At 48.9% G+C, this 19,920-nt stretch overlaps 1 protein-coding gene across 1 annotated transcript in view; it reads right to left on the bottom strand.

The window, feature by feature from the left end:
- Nucleotides 1-4,462, bottom strand: part of HS3ST6 (heparan sulfate-glucosamine 3-sulfotransferase 6) — a 118,566-nt gene extending 114,104 nt beyond the window's left edge. The window contains exon 1 of the mRNA XM_069209799.1: nt 1,237-4,462. Within this exon, the coding sequence (XP_069065900.1) occupies nt 1,237-1,619 (383 nt within the window). The 5' untranslated portion in view covers nt 1,620-4,462. The remainder of the gene's footprint in view (nt 1-1,236) is intronic.
- Between the last annotated feature and the right edge of the window lie 15,458 nt (nt 4,463-19,920).

The raw sequence follows: 19,920 nt of genomic DNA, 5'->3' as shown, positions 1-19,920 counted from the left end.
CGTTGTGCATGTATCAAAAGCAAACAAGATATAAGAGGTAGCAAATGATACGTTGAAAAGGAAAGGTGCCGTGTGCATGTTACAAACGAGTACAAGATACAGGTAGAGGTAAAATACTGCACTAAATGGCAGACACTCAAAACACAAAAACACCCTGGGAAGGCACTTCTATAGGCATGGAGAACAGAATATCCTATAATGGAAGGACTTCCTTCTGAAAACAGAGGGCTTGAATTAACTTAGGAGGTGTCTTTGAAGGAGGAGAGCTTTGAGGTCAGTTTTGAAGGCCTGGGAAGAGGTGGTGGTCCGAAGCTGAGGCGGAAGTGAGTTCCAGATTCTCACCGCGTTGCCTGAAAAGGATTGGGCCATCAATCTTTCCTTCTTGAAAATGGGAGGTTCAAGCAATAACTTTTCTGCATTACGTGAAGGTCTCAGCGCACAGAAGCCCCTCGCTTTGCCTACCTGTTCCAATTCAGTCATACTTACTCACAGTCCATCCCCAGCGCCTCGCGCCCCTCTTGCCTGCGCCAGTCCCGCGCCTCGCCCACCACCTGCAGTACAATACCACCCGCAGCACCTAGAAGCCTCTCTCTTAACTTCACCAGCCCCGTGCCTCTTACTCCCACAGCTCACCCGCAGCGCCTAGAAGCCTCTCACTTACCTGTATGTCAAATGTCCTGCAGTAATTGGCACACACTCTTCTACACCCCATCCCACCCGCAGAGCCTAGAAACCTATCCTCACCTATCAGTCCTGTGCCTCCCCCCGCTCACCCACAACTTGCAGTGCCGTGCACATACTCTACCACATCAAACCCGCAGCGCCTAGAAGGCCCTCGCTTCGCTTACCTGCACCAGCCCCGTTCCTTCCTCGCTCACCTACCATCTGCAGTACCTAAAAGACACTCTCCCAAGCCCCCGCCCACCTGCGGCGCCTAGAAGCCTCTCAACCGCACCAATCTCGCACCTCCGCCTCACCCACCACCACCTGCAGTACCTGGCACACGCTGCCGCCCACCCCACCCCATAGCGCCTACCTGCACCAGTCCTGCGCCTCCCCCGCTCGCCCCCCACTGCAGTACCTAGAAGATACTCACTCTCCCACCCACCCGCAGCGCCTAGAAGCCTCTCACTCACCTGTACCAGTCCCGTGCATCCCTCGCTCACCCACTACCTGCAGTGCCCGGCACACACTCTCCCACACCCCACCCGCAGCGCCTAGAAGCCTCTCGCTTACCTGTACCAATCCAGCCCCTTCTCGTATCCGCGGTCAAAGAAGTGGGGTTCCGCCCCGAGCGCCCGCACCTCCGGGTGGATCCGCAGGAACTCTAGCAGTGCGCGCGTGCCCCCCTTCTTCACCCCCACAATGATGGCCTGGGGGTAGCGCCGGGTGCCAGGGCCGCTGAACACCGGCAGGGGGGCTCCTTCCTCGGACTCCTCCTCGTCGTCCTCCGCCCCGGGGGCTCCTCCCCCGAGGGGCCCCGCTCCAGGGGCCAGTGGGTCGCAACAGGGGCCACTGAGGCAATAAAGGAAGTAGCTGCAGAGAATGATCATGCTGAGCAGGAGGGGACCCCGGGGAGGGGCCCTCAGCAGCACCCCCAGCTGGGGGGCTCCTCCCATGAGGGCCGAGGACAGGTCCCCGGGAGCTGGGGCCGCATGCTCCCCCCTGAGGAGGGCACTGCCACCTCTTGCGCGCCTGTACCAACCTCTTCTGCACCCCAGGTGCCAGCAAACCCCTCACACCCGGGATGCCAAGTGCCAGGGGCGGGACTTGAAGCGCCCCCACGAGGGGCACGAACCGGTGCCAAACTGTCCAAACCCCTGCACTCGGCTCAGCTCTCCACACACACTTTAATGCGGGGCAATTGTGTCCGCAGTCTTAAAATGGGACAAGCTATGTCCACAGACCTTACAACGGGGCAGTCTGTGCCCACAATCCTTGAATTGGGGCAATCTCCGCGGGCACTCCTTATAAGGGGACAGTCTCCGTCCAGACCTTAAAAAATTGACAATCTTTGTGTACAGTCCTTAAAATGGGACAGTCTCTTCACAGTCCTTAAAATGGGACAATCTCTGTCCAGTCCTTAAAACTGGACTGTCTGCCCAGTCCTTAAATTGGGAAAGTCTCTGTCAAGTCCCTAAAATAGGACAGTCTCTGTCCGGTCCTTAAATTTGGGCCGTCTCTGCCCACAATCCTTATAATGTGACCATCCTAGTTCACTGTCCTGAAAATGTGACCCTCTGTGCGGACAGTCCTTAAATTTGGACGGTCTCTCTCCACGTGCTTTCACAGGAGCCAACTCTGACGACGCTTTTGGAAACAGAGCCTATTGACACTGGGTCACCCTGCCCCCTTTTTTGATAGGCGGACAAGCTCTGACCTCAGTTCCTAAAGTGGGGTCACCTTTGTTATGATTCTTCTCCAGGAGTCAACTGTCCACTCTCCTGAAACTGGGATCAGCTGAATCCACCTTCCATCATTAAATTCTGTCCACACACCTCCACCGAGGTCAGATCTGTCCACAGTCCTCCTCGGAGACCAGTCCTGTCCACTCCTCCGAGGTTAGACCTGTCCACTCTCCTCCTCTGAGAACAGACCTGTCCACTCCTCCGAGGTTAGACCTGTCCACACTCCTTCTCTGAGAACAGACCTGTCCACTCCTCCGAGGTTAGACCTGTCCACACTCCTTCTCTGAGAACAGACCTGTCCACTCCTCCGAGGTTAGACCTGTCCACACTCCTTCTCTGAGAACAGACCTGTCCACTCCTCCGAGGTTAGACCTGTCCACTCTCCTCCTCTGAGAACAGACCTGTCCACAACTTGTCCAGCTCTGACCACTGCTGGGAGCGGGGCGGGCGCGGTCCACCTTCACCCGTGGGGTCCGTCCCGTGAGCTCCTCTGCTCTGGGATCAGCGTGGTACAGTCCGCTCCTCGCTGAGAAGTTGGATGTGTGCGCACCGCATCTTCCGGCCACGCCTCTTTTTCAATGTGGTCTGTGGATGCCTCACTGGTGTCTGTTTAGCCTCGCCTCCCTCCCCTGGGAGATGCTGGCGGCGATTTACGCTAGAATCTGGGGACCCCACTCCCTCCCACCTCCAATACAATCTTTTCTAGTTGTTTTTTCGATTCTACTCTCGTGTTGACTTGGGACCTTTTGTTTCATTCGTTCTGCACTGGGAGCTGTCACTCCTGCTATCCTGCAACGATTGTCCTTTCGATTATATTCTGTCGGGTCCCGTTTCCCTTCTGTATTTTCAGATGGATCAATTCTCTTACTCCGCTGGAGTCTGTTCCTCCTCCCTCGTTACGCTGTGATGATGCATTGATCTCATTCCAATAGGGTGAGCTCTGTTATTCCGCGCAGGTCTGTTTCTCTTATTGGGAGTCTGTTCCTCCTATTCCGCTGGAGTCTGTTTCTCTTATTCCACCGAGGTCTGTTTCTCCTATTGGGGGTCTGTTTCTCCTATTCCGCTGGAGTCTGTTCCTCGTTTTCCATTGGAGTCTGTTTCTCTTATTCCACCGAGGTCTGTTCTTCTTATTTCACTGAGGTCTGTTCCTTTCACTCCGCTGGAGTCTGTTCCTCTTATTCTCCTGAAGTTTGGTACTTTTATTCCGCTGAGGTCTGTTTCTTTTTCTTTTATTTGGAGTCTGTTCCTCCTATTCCCCTGGAGTCTGTTCTTATTCAACTGAGGTTTGTTCCTTTTACTCCGCTGGAATCTGTTCCTATTATTCTCCTGAAGTTTGTTACTCTTGTTCCGCTGGGGTCTGTTTCTTTCATTTGGGGTCTGTTCCTCCTATTTCACTGGAGGTTGTTTCTCCTGTTCGTCTGGGATCTACTCCTCTTATTCCACTGGGGTCTGTGTTGGAGTCTGCTCCTCTTATTCCCCTGGAGTTTGCTTCTCTTATTTCGATGGTGTCTGTTTGTCTTGTTCCCCAGGAGTCTGTTTCTCTTATCCCGCTGGAGTCTGTCTCTCTTATTCCCCTGGAGTCTGTCTCTCTTATTCCCCTGGAGTCTGTTTCTCTTTCCCCGCTGGAGTCTGTCTCTCTTATTCACTGGAGTCTGTTTCTCTTATCCCGCTGTAGTCTGTCTCTCTTATTCCCCTGGAGTCTGTTTCTCTTTTCCCGCTGGAGGATGTTTATTTTATCCCGCTGGAGTCTGTCTCTCCTATTCCCCTGGAGTCTGTTTCTCCTATCCCGCTGGAGTCTGTTGCTCTACCCCGCCTTGGGTGTGTTGCTCTCACGCCACGGACATCAGCCCCGCCCTCTCTTCCTCCGGGATGTTAGGGTCCTCTTCACATCATCGGCATCTCTATGGTTATTTCCTCGGATCTCCGGGGGTCAGTGTCCAGTGGTCTGTGTACAGACACCTCAAGGGTTCCTGTCGCCTAGAAGCTCCCACAAGGCTCGAAGCGCTCCGTGGGCTGCTCTTTGGCCTCCCCCTTATGTTACTGATCGCACTGAATCCCGGCTGCACTCACTGCGCTCCGGTGAGTAAGGCAGCCAGGCGGGGCAGGGGAGGGGTGCCAAGCGGAGGGGCGGGCGGGCAGGAGTATGGGTTGGCACGCGGTACTAACTGCTTGATGGAAGCCGAGCGGGCACCTTTGAACCCCCACCCGGACGCCACACCTGAGGATCCCAAATCCGGGCAGAGCGGGAGGAGCCACTGTCACCGGGAGAGACAACATCGGGAGTCACCGGGGGCAGAGACAGGGTCACGGACAGTGGCAGGACAGGAGCATCAACAGTGAAAGGGTCCGGGCGGGATCTGACGGGGCAGAGCGGGGACAGGCAGGAGCCGTGAAAGGGACATAGACAGGGAGTGCCTTGACAGCGTGAGGAGCTCACAGAGGCAAGAAGAGGGGCAGAAACTGCCAAGGAGCATCAGCAGTAAAAGGGACTGTGACAGAACCTGCCCCAGCCGTGACAAGGACAGGAAGTGCCAGTATCTGCACAGAAGCATTGGCAGTGAATGAGCAGTGACAGAAACTGCCAGGGAGCATCAGCAGTGAAAGGGGCAGTGACAGAAACTGCCAGGGAGCATTCGCAGTAATATGGGCAGTGACAGACTCTGCCCCAGCAGTGACAAGGGCAGGAAGTGTCAGGATCTGGGCAGGAGCATCGGCAGTGAATGGGCAGTGATAGAAACAGGGCAGTCTCATCAACAGTGGAAGGGTCCAATTGCGCAGGAGACAATACATTTCTGGGGGACAGGCACAGCCTTGGGGACTTTTCAATCGACCCTATACACATCGCTCGTTGTTTGCGAACTGCAGGCTCCGAGAAATGTATATAATCATATATATTGGCAGTGAAATATGGTGAAAGGAAGGCTCATTGTCACAGCCTGAAAGTATCTTTTATTGTTATTTACATTCACAAAGTAATTAGCCCAAATGTGAAAATAACATGTAGATTGCCCTTGCATCTTCTTGAGTCAAGCAAATAAAGGTATGAGGAGAAAAGGAAGAACATACCCTTTGCGCCCCACACACATCATGCCCCTCGCCTCATACCAATTGGAACCGCACTGGAGATATCAAAAGCGATTAGGTACAACATTTGTAAACTGTGCTAAAAAAACATAGTTCTAATAACACTTATATTCCTGTGTGTGATCTTGGGCAGCTCAGCTCCACATCAGTCATACCCGGGAGCATTTCAACTGAAGAAGCTCTTGCAGTTACAGGCTATATAAACATGGGATTCTTTAATCTCTGTATAAACTGCAGTCACTAATTTCTCCAGAATTGGCTATTTGTGATGCATCAAGTCACTGTGTATAAAGAAAAGACATTCACTGATTATAGAGAAAATATATCAGAAAAAGATTATTATAAGGTTATTACAGGTGAGTTCTGACGGTACAATGCCTTCTGCCAGAGCTAGCAGCCCAGGTGAAAGGCAGAGCAGGTTACAGAACATAATTAACGCAGCTGTTTAAAGCAACAAATGGAATGTTGCTTTTCTTTCTTCTGCTCTGTTTTAATAGCTTGCAATGATAGAAGCTATGCACTAAGGTTTTAAGTGGTTTGTGGGAAGGTTGATGGTGTGACCATGTATTATATGGGGAAAAATACCCCCTGTGTACCAAGGATAGTGCAAGTCCTCTGGAAGTTCACACCTTATAAACAAGCATTGGCAAAGCCAATAGGTCTTGCCTATGCACAATCTATTGCCTTTGCCAATGTGTTTTATCCATGCTGTACACTAGTAAAACTACTATTCAGAATGGCTAAAAGTTAATGGCATAAAGGAGAATGATGTGTCATCGATTGGTGTGACGTAGCGTCATGGAGTAAGTAGTGTCCTAGAATGGAGTAGTAAACTAACTTTAAAGGAACAGGGTCCCTTGAGTAAAATGTAACACCACTCCAATAAACAATGATGTTAAAGTAATATCCATATGGAAGGTTTCGTGCATTTATTCAATCAAAATATAAAAGATCAAAAGTATTGGAAAAACATCAACAGGGGAAATCGAGAAAGACTTTGGTATTCGGGCATTACACAAGTTATCTGGATGACCCAATGTCACCAATTACAAGAAAAATGTAAACATTAACCCATTTAGCTCAGTGGTTAGCATCCAGCTTTTACATGGATGACTCAAATAGTGAATCAAGAAGTCATTAGCTCATAGTACCTATGCTTATGCCAACTTATATACAATATCACAAATTCAAGTCAAGGTCATTTGTCCGACGACGTTTCGATCTCCTAGACAAGTATCAAGATCATCCTCAGCATTAATTAAGCCTGTGAAGAATAGAGGGGCGCAATGTGGAGTGGCACAGCATAGATTGCAGATTGCAGTGGTGCAGAGTGCTGTGTCACAGAGTGATGTGGTGCATGGTAGAGTGGAGTGGTGCAAGGTAGAGTAGACTGGTGTAGAGTGCAGCGGTGGAGTGGAGTGATGCACAATAGAGTGGCCTAGAGTGAAGTGGCATAGAGTACATTGGTGTAGAGTGCAGTGGAGAAGCATAAAAGTGAGCAGTGCAGAGTAGAGTGCCGTGGTGCAGAGTAGAGAGGAGAATAGTTCAGTGGCAGAGTGCAGTGTTGCAGAGTAGAGTGTCATAAAGGGCAGTAGTGTAGAGTAGAGTGGCATAGAATGCATTGCTGTAGAGTGCAGTGATGTAGAGTGATGCAGAGAAGAGTGGCGTAGAGTACAATGGTGCAGAGTAGAATAGAGTGGCATAGAGTGGAGTGGCATAGAGTAGATTGCTGCAGATTAGAGCATAGTGGTGAAGAATGCAGTAGGATAGAGTGGTGCAGAGCAGATTGGAGTGGTGCAGGGTAGAATGGAGTGGTGCAGGGTAGGTTGCTTAGATTGCAGTGGCATAAAGTAGGTGGTTTCAAAGTAGAGTGAAGTGCCCTAGAGTGGAGTGGTGCAGAGTAGATTAGAGTGCAGTGGTGCAGAATAGATTGGCATAGAGTGCAGTGGCATAGAATGCATTGGTTTTGAGTGAAGTGGTTAAGAGTGCACAGGCGTAGAGTGTAGTGGCATAGAGTACACTGGTGTAGAGTGCAGTAGAGTGGCATAAAGTTGAGCGGTGCAGAGTAGAGAGGAGTATAGTTCAGTAGCAGAGTGCAGTGTTGCAGAGTAGAGTGTCACAAAGTGGCAGTGGTGTAGAGTAGAGTGGCATAGAATGCATTGCTGTAGAGTGCAGTGATGTAGAGTGATGCAGGGTAGAGAAGAGTGGTGTAGAGTACAGTGGTGCAGGGTAGAATAGAGTGGGATTGAGTGCAGTGGTATAGAGTAGATTGCTGCAGATTAGAGCATAGTGGTGAAGAGTGAAGTAGGATAGAGTGGTGCAGAGCAGATTGGAGTGGTGCAGGGTAGAATGGAGTGGTGCAGGGTAGGTTGGACTGGCATAGCATAGAGTGAAGTTGCTTAGATTGCAGTGGCATAGAGGAGATGGTTTCAAAGTAGAGTGAAGTGCCCTAGAGTGGAGTGGTGCAGAGTAGATTAGAGGGCAGTGGTGCAGAATAGAGTGCAGTGGGGCAGAGTACAGTGGCACTGAGTGCAGTGGTGCAGAGTAAAGTGACGCAGCGTCAGTCACGGCTCCCGATAACATGAAGGGGCGTGACCGCATGCGCGGGGGGGGTGTAAATAAAAATTAAATTAAATTTTTTAAAAAAAAATACACCTTCTCTGCCGCGCATCGCTCCTCTGTCCGTCGTCGCTCCAAACCAGGCAGGCAGGCACAGGCTCCCAGCCTGCCCTGCGGCCAATCCTGACGCTGCTCAAATCAGCCTCAGGATTGGCTGGGAGCGCCAAAAGCTCTGCGACTGAAACAGAGCCCCAGCAGAATATTGACAACAACGCCCACTCACTGAGTTTGACAGCTACTACCACTCCTGCACAGGACATTTTAAACCACAAGCCACACAGTTGCCGGGCTTGAGAGAGCCTACTGCGCATGGATGTTTGGCTGGGCTAAGACGGCTGGGGAAACATGCATGCGCTCTGAGGGGGAGTGCTGAGCACTCCCCCTCGCTGCTCTTCACCCCCGTGGCCCGCCCCTTTGAAAGAAAAGGATAATAAACAAGGTTTATTGGTGGGGGGTGGAGGTGACGCTCCTCTGCCCTAATGGAGGAGCCGCCCCTGCATACAGTTCAGTGGCGGAGAGTGCAATGTTGCAAATTAGAGGAGTCGTGCATGCAGTAGTGTATTGTAGAGTGGCGTAGAGTGCATTGGCATAGAGTGCTGTGGTGCAGCGTTCAATGGCATAGGAAGCAGTAGCATAGACTGATTGGTGCAGAGTAGTAGGCATAGAGTGCAGTGGCTTAGAGTGCATTGGTTTTGAGTAAAGTGGTTAAGAGTGCACTGGCGTAGAGTGCAGGGGTGTAGTGTACATTGGTTAGAGTAGAAAAGCATACTGTAGATTGCAGTGGCGTAGTGTAGAAAGCTGCAGAGTAGAGTGGTGTAGAGTGGAGTGGTACAGCATAGTTTGCAGTGGCGTAGAGTAGCACAGAGTGGAGAAAAGTGGTGCAGTGGCATAGGGTAGATTGTTTCAGAGTAGAGTGAAGAAAAGATAGATAGAGAAAAGATAATATACTTCAATATGCTTAAGTATGTAACGATAACAACATAAATAATAAACGATAACTACAACATAAATAATAACGCTAGGCATAACAGCCCAAAATGAAATATGGCTTCTCCCTGTTAGCCACACTGTAATCAAACCCTTCATTACCTAGATAAAACAACATTAAGCATAAATGTTAGAAAAAGATACCCTTCTAATAGCTAAATTGTGTAGTGTGAAAAGTTAAAATCTAGGCTCAATCTTGACTTCCCTGTATAACCAAATGGTGTGATCTTAGGTAAACACAAATATTGTGTTTCACAGTCTCTTTTCTAGTCTGCAGGCGTCAGGCTGAGTGGGACTCGGTTTCCTCTTTAGAGCTTCCTCATTGTCCTGCACCGCTCCTCTTCAAGGCGTCCTGCAGCGCTCCTCTTCAAGGCGTCCTGCAGCGATCCTCTTCAAGGCCGCAAATGAGGGTAGGGTCAAGGATGCAGACAGCAATCATCAAAAACTCTTTTCTCCTCCCCACTCCCTTTGTTCTCATGTGTGCCCTTAATGCCCACAGTTGTAAACAGGACAAACAAAAGGGCAGAGGGCATAGAGGGCCTCCTGACTCACCTTCATTTTGTGCCCATCAGATTGGAGGCAGGTCAGTGCACGGCTATTATAAGTAGCGCTTTTTCAAGCTAATGGCCCTGTGAATAATAGAAGTGAGAGAGGAAATTCTTTTGTCCCCTTGCCCCCCCACCCTCGTCCCCCGTGTCCCCCACCCTACAAAATCTGGGGGGATACACTCCCCATGTCCACCACATTTCCTACGCCCATGAAAAGGACAGTGCCAGACTCTGCCCCAGTAGTGACAGGGGCAGGAAGGGACAGGGCAGGGCAGGAGCATCAGCAGTCAAAGAGGCAGTAATAGGAACTTGTAAGGTTAGTACGGGGGCAGACGCTGATAGAAACAGAGCAGGCGCATCAACAGTGAGAAGGACAGTGGCAGAATCTGCCCCAGCAGTGACAGGGGCAGCAAGGGGCAGGAGCTGGGCAGGAGACTCGATGGTGAGAGGGCCAGGCTAGTGACAGGGGTGAGCCATTGGCACAGCTGGAAGCAGGGCAAGGGATGGCGATAAACTGACCAAATTGTGAAGCAGGGTTGACTAAACTATGGGCACAGAAAAGGCAAATTATGCGGCTAATGCAGCACAATTTGTGGTAATATTACTTCCTTGTTTTGTCACTTTTGCATTTGTTAACGCTGTGTGGGCAAAGATTTCCGGTCAGTAGTACCAGTTTAAACCGAAATAGACAATAAGCAACAGAAGCAGGACCAGCAAACTTTTTCGGGGGGCCTTCCACTGCCCTTCAACAACAATACAGAGATTTACTAATTTGTCATCTGTTTGAGCTAGAAATTTTTGTATGTTAAATTTGCAGTTTATGTAGCAGATTATGGATTATTTGGCAAAGGCACCAATTTGATAATTATGCGGAAAACAACACCACTGCCCCAATATTGCAGAATTCCAGTGGCCCGGACTATACCACAGCCCCTACCTAATATCTCTGACATGAGATTTAGACTATCTTGATCAAACTATTTAAGGATATTAACACAAGATCTATGGAGCATTCGATCCTTCCCTCTTTCTGCAGTCTTGAATCAGGAGAAGCTACATATTCATGGTTTGTATTTCTTTACATTTCTTTTGACCCAGGCCCTGAGCAGAATGAGGATTCTGATTCATCCATGCGCCCCCCAACCCCCCTGAGCATCTGTGCAGAAAGATACAGAGCTAAGTCTGCTATGACACCTGGCAAAAACGAAAGAAGCATCGGGGGCCTCATGTTAACTTTTTTTCCCAAGCTTGCAAGATTGTAAAACTTGCCTGCATCCACAGGATACCTAGCAATCAATGGCGGGCTTAGATTTTTCACTGTGTGTTGCCTTATGTCTTATCTCTGAATCGCAGTGCTGTGCATTACTTTCTTGAGACTGTTTACATTTTGTTACTCAATATTTATTGCCATTTTTATGAATGTGTTTTTTATGTAATGTTGGTTTCTTCTGAAAAACCTTCTAAAACCTTCCGGTAATGTCTCCATTATATCAAACTGTGTAAATTTTTTAAATAAATACTGCCACATGACCAGTCGCGACTCTCGGATGTTACAGGGGGCGGGACGGCACACAGGGGATTAATAAAAAAAACAAACAAAAAAAAAAAACACTTACCTCATCTGTTGCCGCTACGACGTGCTGCCCCTCTTTCCCTCATCGTCGCTGCAGGCACAGGCTCCCAGCCTGTTCTGCGGCCAATCCGGACGCTGCTCAGAGCAGCCTCAGGATTGGCTGGGAGCGCCCAGGCAGGGCGCTCCCAGGCAGACTGGGAGCCTGTGCAGGCTCTCTCCAGCCTGGCAACGCAGTGCCGGCTGGAGAGATCCTACTGCGCATGTGTTTGGCCGGCCCGAGATGGCTGGGGAGTGCACAGTGCACTTCCCTCACTTCCCTCACCCCCAATGCCCCGCCCCTTTCACACATCCTTTCCTTGTGAAAGGATTTGCAGCGGCTACTGCTGGGGAAGGAGCCGCCACTGTGTATGACTCTGAGCCATGTTTGAGGAGTGTTAAAAGGCCTAAAAAAGCACATGAGCAACCTCATCGCATCCCTCCATTTTGAGTTGCAATCCCCTCAAGATTGATTCTTGTGCCCAGTCAATTAAGTACACATGCAGGCTCCAGAATTGTCCTACCTCACATATGCAAAGTCGATATACACTCTCCATCCATGTCTCCTACAGATGGACTGAAAGACCTGTTTGAGTAAGATCAGAAGCCCTTTCAAAAACAGAGGCTAGAAGATGAGGGGTAAAAACATCTCTCCCTTCCACTAGAAATCGCTGCGACCACATTACTAATTTTGACATTGAAAACTCACAAATCTTCAGTTGCCTCAGAGCAGTTGATCAGTGGATGACATGTAGCCATCTCAAACTAAATACCTCCAAAACAGAAATACTCATATGTGGTGACTGGAAAAATTATGACCCTCTGTGCGTCTGGTCTGACGATCTCGGACCACCTCCTCAATTATCCAAGGAAGTTAAAAACCTAGGAATCACCATGGATTCCAAGTTAACTATGAATGCCCAAGTAGACAAATTAGCACGCACAAGCTTCATCACCTTAAAGACTTTACGACGCATCTTCCCCACCTCGGATTTCCACACAAGGTGCAAGCTAGTATCTTGCTTGTACTATCCAAACTGGATTATGCCAATAGCCTCTACCATGGATCATCTCTATCTGTTATGAAAAAACTACAACATATCCAGAATTCCGCAGCCAGGCTACTACTACATATAAAGCCGCAAGCCCACATCTCCCCTGCCATGAGAGCACTACACTGGTTACCCGTTGCCAGAAGATGCACTTTCAAGCTGCTTTGTATCACCCACCCTTTTATCAGAAACAAAATAACCAAATACATCCAACAAAGAAACCTCCGCTCAAGATTGGCACCCTGCCTTAGAACACCACCATACAAGAAAAAGACAATAGGTGGTACATCCTTCTCCGTCCAAGCAGCCAAACTATGGAATTCATTACCCCCAACTATAAGAGCCACAGATAACTTTCTTGTCTTCAAAAAACTACTCAAGAGTTGGCTCTTTCCTTCAGAACCACCTTTTTCAAACAACTATGAACTGCATATGCCTATGTGGATAAATATTTTATTTTCAGATTATATGTATATTTCTATTTATTTATAGTTTCTTTGGAAAATATGTATTGCTACTATGTCATAACAATAAAATAGACACACACTCTTTAAACCTGTCTGACTAAGTATTTTATACCCATGATTCTAATTATGTATTGTATGTGCATATGTGTGTGTGTATATATATATATGTGTATGTATGTATGTGTATATGTTGTTTCTGTGCTTGGCATGTTCGTGGATCATTGCATGGCTCCTGGATGGGTTGTTATACTAGATATCTATGAATTCCTGCTCTCATCTTATCACACTTATCTACTCATCACTCTTATGTCATGTCTCTATCAAACTATCCTCCATTCTCACTCTGACTCATCCCATTCTACTACTTTCATCTCCTAAATATCTCTTCCTAAGCTCTTCCCTCCACTTCCACATCTAACTCACCAAACCTCACTCTACCTCTGTGACCTCCCACACAACCCTGCTAAATTATCCTCCATTCATCTCACCCTGCTACTATGCTCTCCCTAACCCTTCCACATACTCTTCCCCCTCCGCCCCCCTTTACTCATCCCAAGCCTTTGGGTTGAGTAAATGAAGGATATACTCCCAATTAACACTTCTGGATTTCTTTCCTCCTCCACCCCTCCATTACTCCAGTCAATCTAACTAACAAACTCTCATATCCGCAGCTCAAATTAACTCATAATAATACTAAAACTGTACTCATTATTTAACGATACTAATCCATCACTAATTCTTGTTGGGTTCCAGAGTAGCGTGCTGCTCATCGAAAAGCGCTTCGACGCCTCGTCAGGGGTAGTAAGCGCTATATAAATACGATTACAATACAATACAATACAATTTCGGAGGAGGCAGTAATGAGGGTGCTCTTTTGGGGACTCTCCTGACCTGGGAGCTGTGCGGTGGGTATTAGTTCATGCAGTGGCGTAACGAACCCGGACGGGGGCCCCAGCAAAGAACATGGAGGCTTCCCCTTCTCCGCACTCACTCATGAGCTCTCAGGCCAGGCTGCTGTGCTGAAAGCAGTGCTTAATTTGTGCTTGCTGTTCCCGGTGCTAAGCACTAGCACTTGGATTTGAGGGCTGGTGCTTATTTTTCTGCCTCAACATTTCCTGTGAACAAAAGACACATATGGGAAAGGCGGATGAAGAGAAAAATGAAAAAGCGTCACAAAGGGAGGAAACAGAAAACTGCAAGAGTGAGCTGAAGGGGCAGGGAGTGCCTGTAAATGGATTGAAGAGGCCGGAGATGGCTTCAGGATTACGCTGCCTTAGTATTCCGTGTTCGCACCTTTAATTGCAGCAGCCACATGCTTAAGAGGTAGACTTTGAACACCAGAACGTTTTAATTTACAAATTAAGCACTGGCTGAAAGGGACCTCTGGAGCTCGTTCCCCCCCGCCCCTGCACTGCAGGAGCTGCGGGGCCCTTTGTTACACCACAGAGTTCATGTTAGAAGTCGTCCTTCAGTGACTATGCATGATTGCTGTGTTCACTGAGGCAGAAATCAGAAACTTGGAGCCATGTTGAGTGAGTGCCAGTAGTCTGACATAGGGCAGGGCGTGGTGAACACCGACAGGGCCCTGATTCTCCTCGGTTTATATCACATGCCTCTTGCAGACTCTTTTACATGTTTCTGTTGGAAAATGAGAAGTTTTGTGCTTCCTATTATTGTTGTTTATGTTGGCGCTGCCATGTTAATATGGACACTTAAGTGAAGGATAGATATCTACATATGGAACGAGATGACAGATTTATTCTCATATTTGTGTTGTCTTCTTGGGGCTTTAGTGTTGCCAAACTTATAAACTTAAGACAAAATAGGCGATCAGATACTATGAAAGTTCAAGTATCTACCCATTAGTTGGAGAGGTTTTGTGATGCAACTATCAGGTTAAAGGTCACACCTTTTTGCGGTGACAAACTAGCCCCAGTCAGAAATGGTCTTCAGTTCTGCACTGCTTATCTTCCCTGGGCAAGGTTTGTAATAGAAAATATCTAAACAGCTGTATTTATACAGAGAAGATATGCTCAATATATAGCCTTGCTATTTCTGCTTCTGCTATAATTTGGCATAGTGCTTAGAAGTAGTGATAGGTGTTAGGATGCTAGGAACTTGAACCTAACATGTTAGAAATATTCTTATTGTTTTCTCTGGCCATATCATATATTGCTGCATTTATTTCCTCATTCTGCGTGGTGACTGTTCATATTTGATTCCATATACTTGGGTTTTAGAAATAAACATTTAAAAGTTTCATCCCATGCTTCTTAGAGCCATTTGAGTGTGTGATTCATTTACATATGAGGAGTTCCACTGTGCCCCTGAACTCCTCTAGAGGGACTAATCAGAACTATAAAACACCTCTTGCACTGCACTACATAGTGGGTTGGTCATGGGTTACAGTGTAGATGGATTTCTAAATCGTGTTGATGCACTGAAGTAAGGGCCATATGTACGAACACTTTTTCCCATAGAAACAGAATAGGTAAAAACCTTTTCTACATCTGGCCCTAAGTCCTTGAAACAGGAAGAGGGGCAGGGAATGAGCTCTTAAACTCGGACTCCTACAGCTCTAGGGGTGCGGTGGAACCCCCAGATTGTCTCAATAGCACATTCTCCAGCACCATGCGCAGACACTTCCACCCTAGTAGATAGTGGCGGGGACCCGTGCAGGGGCTGGTGCTGGTCTGTGGTTGGTATTGGGCCTGGGAAAGGGGAAGGAGCGTCTACAAGGGGAAGAGTTTTGCAGAAGCACAGTCAGTTTTTGCAATCAGGGCAAGAATGGGACTTCTGTCTGGGACAGGGTGAGGGCTAGAATAGGCATGGTGTCACACCCATGCAACTTTAAAAAAAAACTACCACAGAAGTGCCATATTAAGAGCTGATTGTGCACTCAGTGTCGAATGGGTATTTAGGCAGGAGCAGCTCTTTTGCTTTGACAAGGGAGCGTCGCCCCACTGGCCAAGAGCCAGGAGATGAAGAATGAAACAATAGCTACACTATTGTTTTATTTTTCATCTGCTGGCTCGGCCAGCAGTACAGGAGATGGGCGGGCTGGGCCACAGGAGGTGGGAGGGGGGAGGAGGGAGAGTGCACTAAGTGCGCATGTGTGCTAGGCCGGCGGTCTGAGGCTGGCCAAACACACATGCGCACTTAGGTTTCTCCAACCCAGCTGTATACACAGCTGGGCTGTAGAAACTGCACAGACTCCAGGCTTGTGTCTGAGCGGCAGTAACTGCTGCTCAGACCAATCCTGACGCTGCTTAACTGCTATATTTAGCATGTGAGCGGTGCCAGGATTGCTGGGGAGCCTGTACTGGTATCCTGTCCAAGTGAATGCTGGGACACCACATGGAGGGAAGAGGAGCGCAAGGTGGCAGAAGATGGAGCCAGCGATAAGGTACTTTTTTTTTTCCTCCTCCACCCCCGCCCCTCCCCTTGAGATTTGCGGCAGCTGCAGCTGTCTATAGGACAATCAGGCATTTCCTGATAGGCTGGTCTGACATGCCAGTATGTTGGCCACATTTTTGGCTGTTTGTGGATGGTTTTAGGTCTATTGTTCTGGTTTTTATTGTTGATTTCCGTGACATAAAAACAAGCATTGCCTGCATCAAGCTCCAATCCAGGCAGTCTTCCATACCCTATGCCCATAGCTTCCATACCCTACTTGTCTTTATAAGTCCAAAACGTCCCCAACATGCAAACAAGGGTCACATTTGTATCTATATAATTCACTAATGGGGGGGCACTTTCATTTTGGTGACTGGGCCAATTTTGTGTCCCATTCTGACTCTGAGTGCACTGTTTAAGCATTAAAAAAACAATTGTATAGTACAAAACTTCTATTGGCAGGCTCATCCAATGGTTCACCTGTCTTGGGCCAGATTGTGTGAATGCTAATTTTATTCGCTTTTTTAACTGCTTTACGCATCATCAACCGCCACCCTCTGATAACAAGACTGAATAAGTGCGGGTGCAGGTGTGTGGCAATGGACTGGCTAACATGTTTTCAGGGAGAAGAAAAGCAAATAGTACTTTAGGCATTTCACAAAGATATGCTTGATCACCGTTCTTTTTTAGATAGCTATATGTTGCAGTTGGCATACTCCTCGGGCTCTTGCGCACCTCCTACACCGTCCCATGGCTGTTTGACCCGTAAGAGAAAGCTGACAAGTCCTTCCTTTATTTCAGAAGAATGGAAAATGACTGCCAATACAGTGTCACTTAGTTGCATGGCTAACCCATCTTCCAGTCCCGGGACCCAGAATGGAAATGCAAGTAGGATGGCTGCCGGTGATTGACAGAGTGCAGCACCAGCCAGCATTAATTTCAGGGAGATGGGACTCTCAGCCCCTCCTGCACTATCCCAGTCGCTATCTGAGCAGTGAGAGACCGCTGAAAAGTGCTTCATTTATTTCAAACGAGCGTGTAAACAAGCAAATGACAGCTTATGCAGTGCCATTTCTTTGTAATGGCAGCCCTTCTAGTTTCACCATACATAACAGAAATAAAAAGAGGACTGCTGCTCTTTCTTCGGGCCTGTGTGCATGCTTCTCTCTCGCCAGGCTGACTTTGCAACAGATGGAAACGCCATTTGCAGAGGTGGTCAGAGACTTCAGGCATCAGTGGTGTAGAAGTTAAGGCCTGCCTCCCACTTTGGGGAGCAGCACTTATATTTGGACAAATTAAGCACCCCAGGAGGACCAAGGGACATCAGGCCTACACAGCACAGGATATATCTGACCTGGGCATGCAAGATTTTTCTGTCCAGCCCCAGGCCGGCACGGGTAACCAAAAGTAGCCCTGGGGAAAAAGTTCAAACCAGTTCTGCTCCCATTTCTCTCCTCACGCTGTCTCTTTCTTTCTTCCTATTCTCTCTCTCTCTCCTCCTTTTCTTGCAGCTCAGCCCACTGGGGAAATGGCTGGTGGAATAAAAGACCTATCTGGCCCTGCAGCTGGTGAAGTGCACAGTGCACTGATGGTGGATTGAGACAGCTAGGATAAGAGACAGCAGCAACTTGAGACAACGAGCGAAGAGGGAAAACGTCCTAAATTCCGCTGGCTCAGCCACACGAGCTGCTTGTCCGCAAGCTGATCAATGCTTGCCTTAACCACGCATGTGCTTTAACCACGCGTATGCGTGGTTCAGACAGCGGTCTAGCTGTGCGGATGGGTGGGCAAGCAGGAAGGAGCACTGAAAAGGATCGGGAGGCAGGAAAAAGGATCGGGAGAGGTAAGTGGGGGTGGGGTTGTTTTTTTGATTTAGGGGTGAGGACGGGCGGTCGCGGTTGTTTGGGGTAGGGAGGTTGTTTTTAAAGGTGCGGGGGAGTTTTGGGGCTCAGGGCGCAGGGGTTGGGTAGTTTTGTGGATTTAGGCCTCAGAGCGGGCAGGAGGTTGGGGTAGTTTGGGGAGGGGAGGTTGTTTTTAGGGGTGCATGGCAGGTTATAGGGCTAGGGTAGGTTTGTGGATTTAGGCCTCAGGGTGGGGGTGGACGGGGTAGATTTAAGGGCAAGGGGTTTGGCAGGGTCAGGTTAGTTTTGTGCATTTATGCCTCTGGGTGGGGGTGTGGGCAGAGTAGTTTCAAGGGCAGGGGCGGTGGGGATGGCAGGGGTGTTGATTTAGGACTCAGGGCAGGTGGGTTGGGGTAGTTGTGGGAGGGGAGGTTGTGTTTAGGGATATGTGGGCGTTTTTAGGTTTCAAGGCAGGGTGGTTGGGGTAGATTTAAGGGCAGGGTGGCTGGGAGGGGTCTGGTAGTCTTTTAGGTTTAGGGCTCAGCGTTGGGGTCATTTTAAAGGGTGGGGTAGTTTTAAGGCCTGGGGTGGGGTGCATTGCAGGTCAGGGGTGTCTGGTGTTAGGGTGCAGGACGGGTGGGAATTTACCATGCATATTTCTTTACCACATATGGTATCACAACAAAATTTGTTGTAAAGGCATGCGTGGTATGCGTGTTTAGGCATGCATGGTTGTGTCATACAACCGAGAAAAGCCATAGATGAAAAAGAGGGACGTAGTAATGTGGAGCCAGGGTGGCGAGAAGGGACTGAGTACCAACTGCTCCAACAACAGAGAAAACCAACAAGGATTCGAGACAGCTGCCGAAGTGCACTGGCGGCAGCGAGAGAATCAGCGAGGTCCTGAGATAGCTGCCGGTGCACTGGTGATGGCGTGAGATGCAACAGGGAGTTAAGGCAGCTCTGTGAGTGCACGGGGGTCGGAGGAAGGACTATTCACGGCTACCCAGCAGGGGCGGCTCCTCCATTAGGGTGGAGGAGCATCGCCTACCCGCCAGCAGCAGCAGGTGCAAACCTCTGAAAGAAAAGAATAATAAACTTTGTTTATTATGATTTTCTTTTGAAGGGGCGGGGCCATGGAGGTGATGAGAGGCGAGGAGGAGTGCTCAGCACTCCCCCTCACAGTGCATGTATGTTTGGCCCGCGGCCTCTGGCCGGCCAAACGTACATGGGCAGTAGGCTGTCTCCAGCCTGGCAACACAGTTGCCGGCAGGGTCGGCTCTAGGGCGGTGCGACGGGTGCCACTGCACGGGGTGCTGACTTAGGGTGGGGGCACCATGTTTGCAAGTATAATATGATTTTAAAAGCACCTGTATAGCGTTCCTTGCTTCCATCAATTTTCAGGCATCAATAAAAATTTCAAGATAACTCTGGTGATTAATGTTCTGCCTGGAGGGAGATCGGAGTTTTGAAGGGCACTGTTAAAGGATGGTAGCACGGCAATCTGTGGTGGAGGTGGTCACTGGTGGGTGACAACAAACATTGTCGCACCGGGCGCCACCAGCACTAAGGCCTGCCCTGGTTGCCAGGCTGGAGAGAGCCTGCACGGGCTCCCAGTCTGCCTGGGAGAGCCCTGGCTGAGCACTCCCAGCCAATCCTGACTCTGCTTTGACCAGGGTCAGGAGTGACTGCAGGGCTGGCTGGGAGCCTGTACCTGCAGCAAGACGGGAGAGGAGCGGTATGGCGAGGAACGAGGTAAGTGTTTTATTTTCAAAAAATGTATTTTAATGTTTATTTCCCTCCCACCCGCCCCCTGACCCCTCCCTCAAACCCTGCGATCCGCTTATGCTACTCAGGTCTACTCAGAATAGAGAGAATGTTAAGACCTGTTACCACTGTCGCATGGAAC

This window comes from Pleurodeles waltl, chromosome 10, assembly GCF_031143425.1.
Source record: "Pleurodeles waltl isolate 20211129_DDA chromosome 10, aPleWal1.hap1.20221129, whole genome shotgun sequence".
Lineage (NCBI taxonomy): Eukaryota > Metazoa > Chordata > Amphibia > Caudata > Salamandridae > Pleurodeles > Pleurodeles waltl.
Note: the sequence above shows the minus strand (reverse complement) of the source record. Positions and strands in the feature narration are given on the sequence as shown.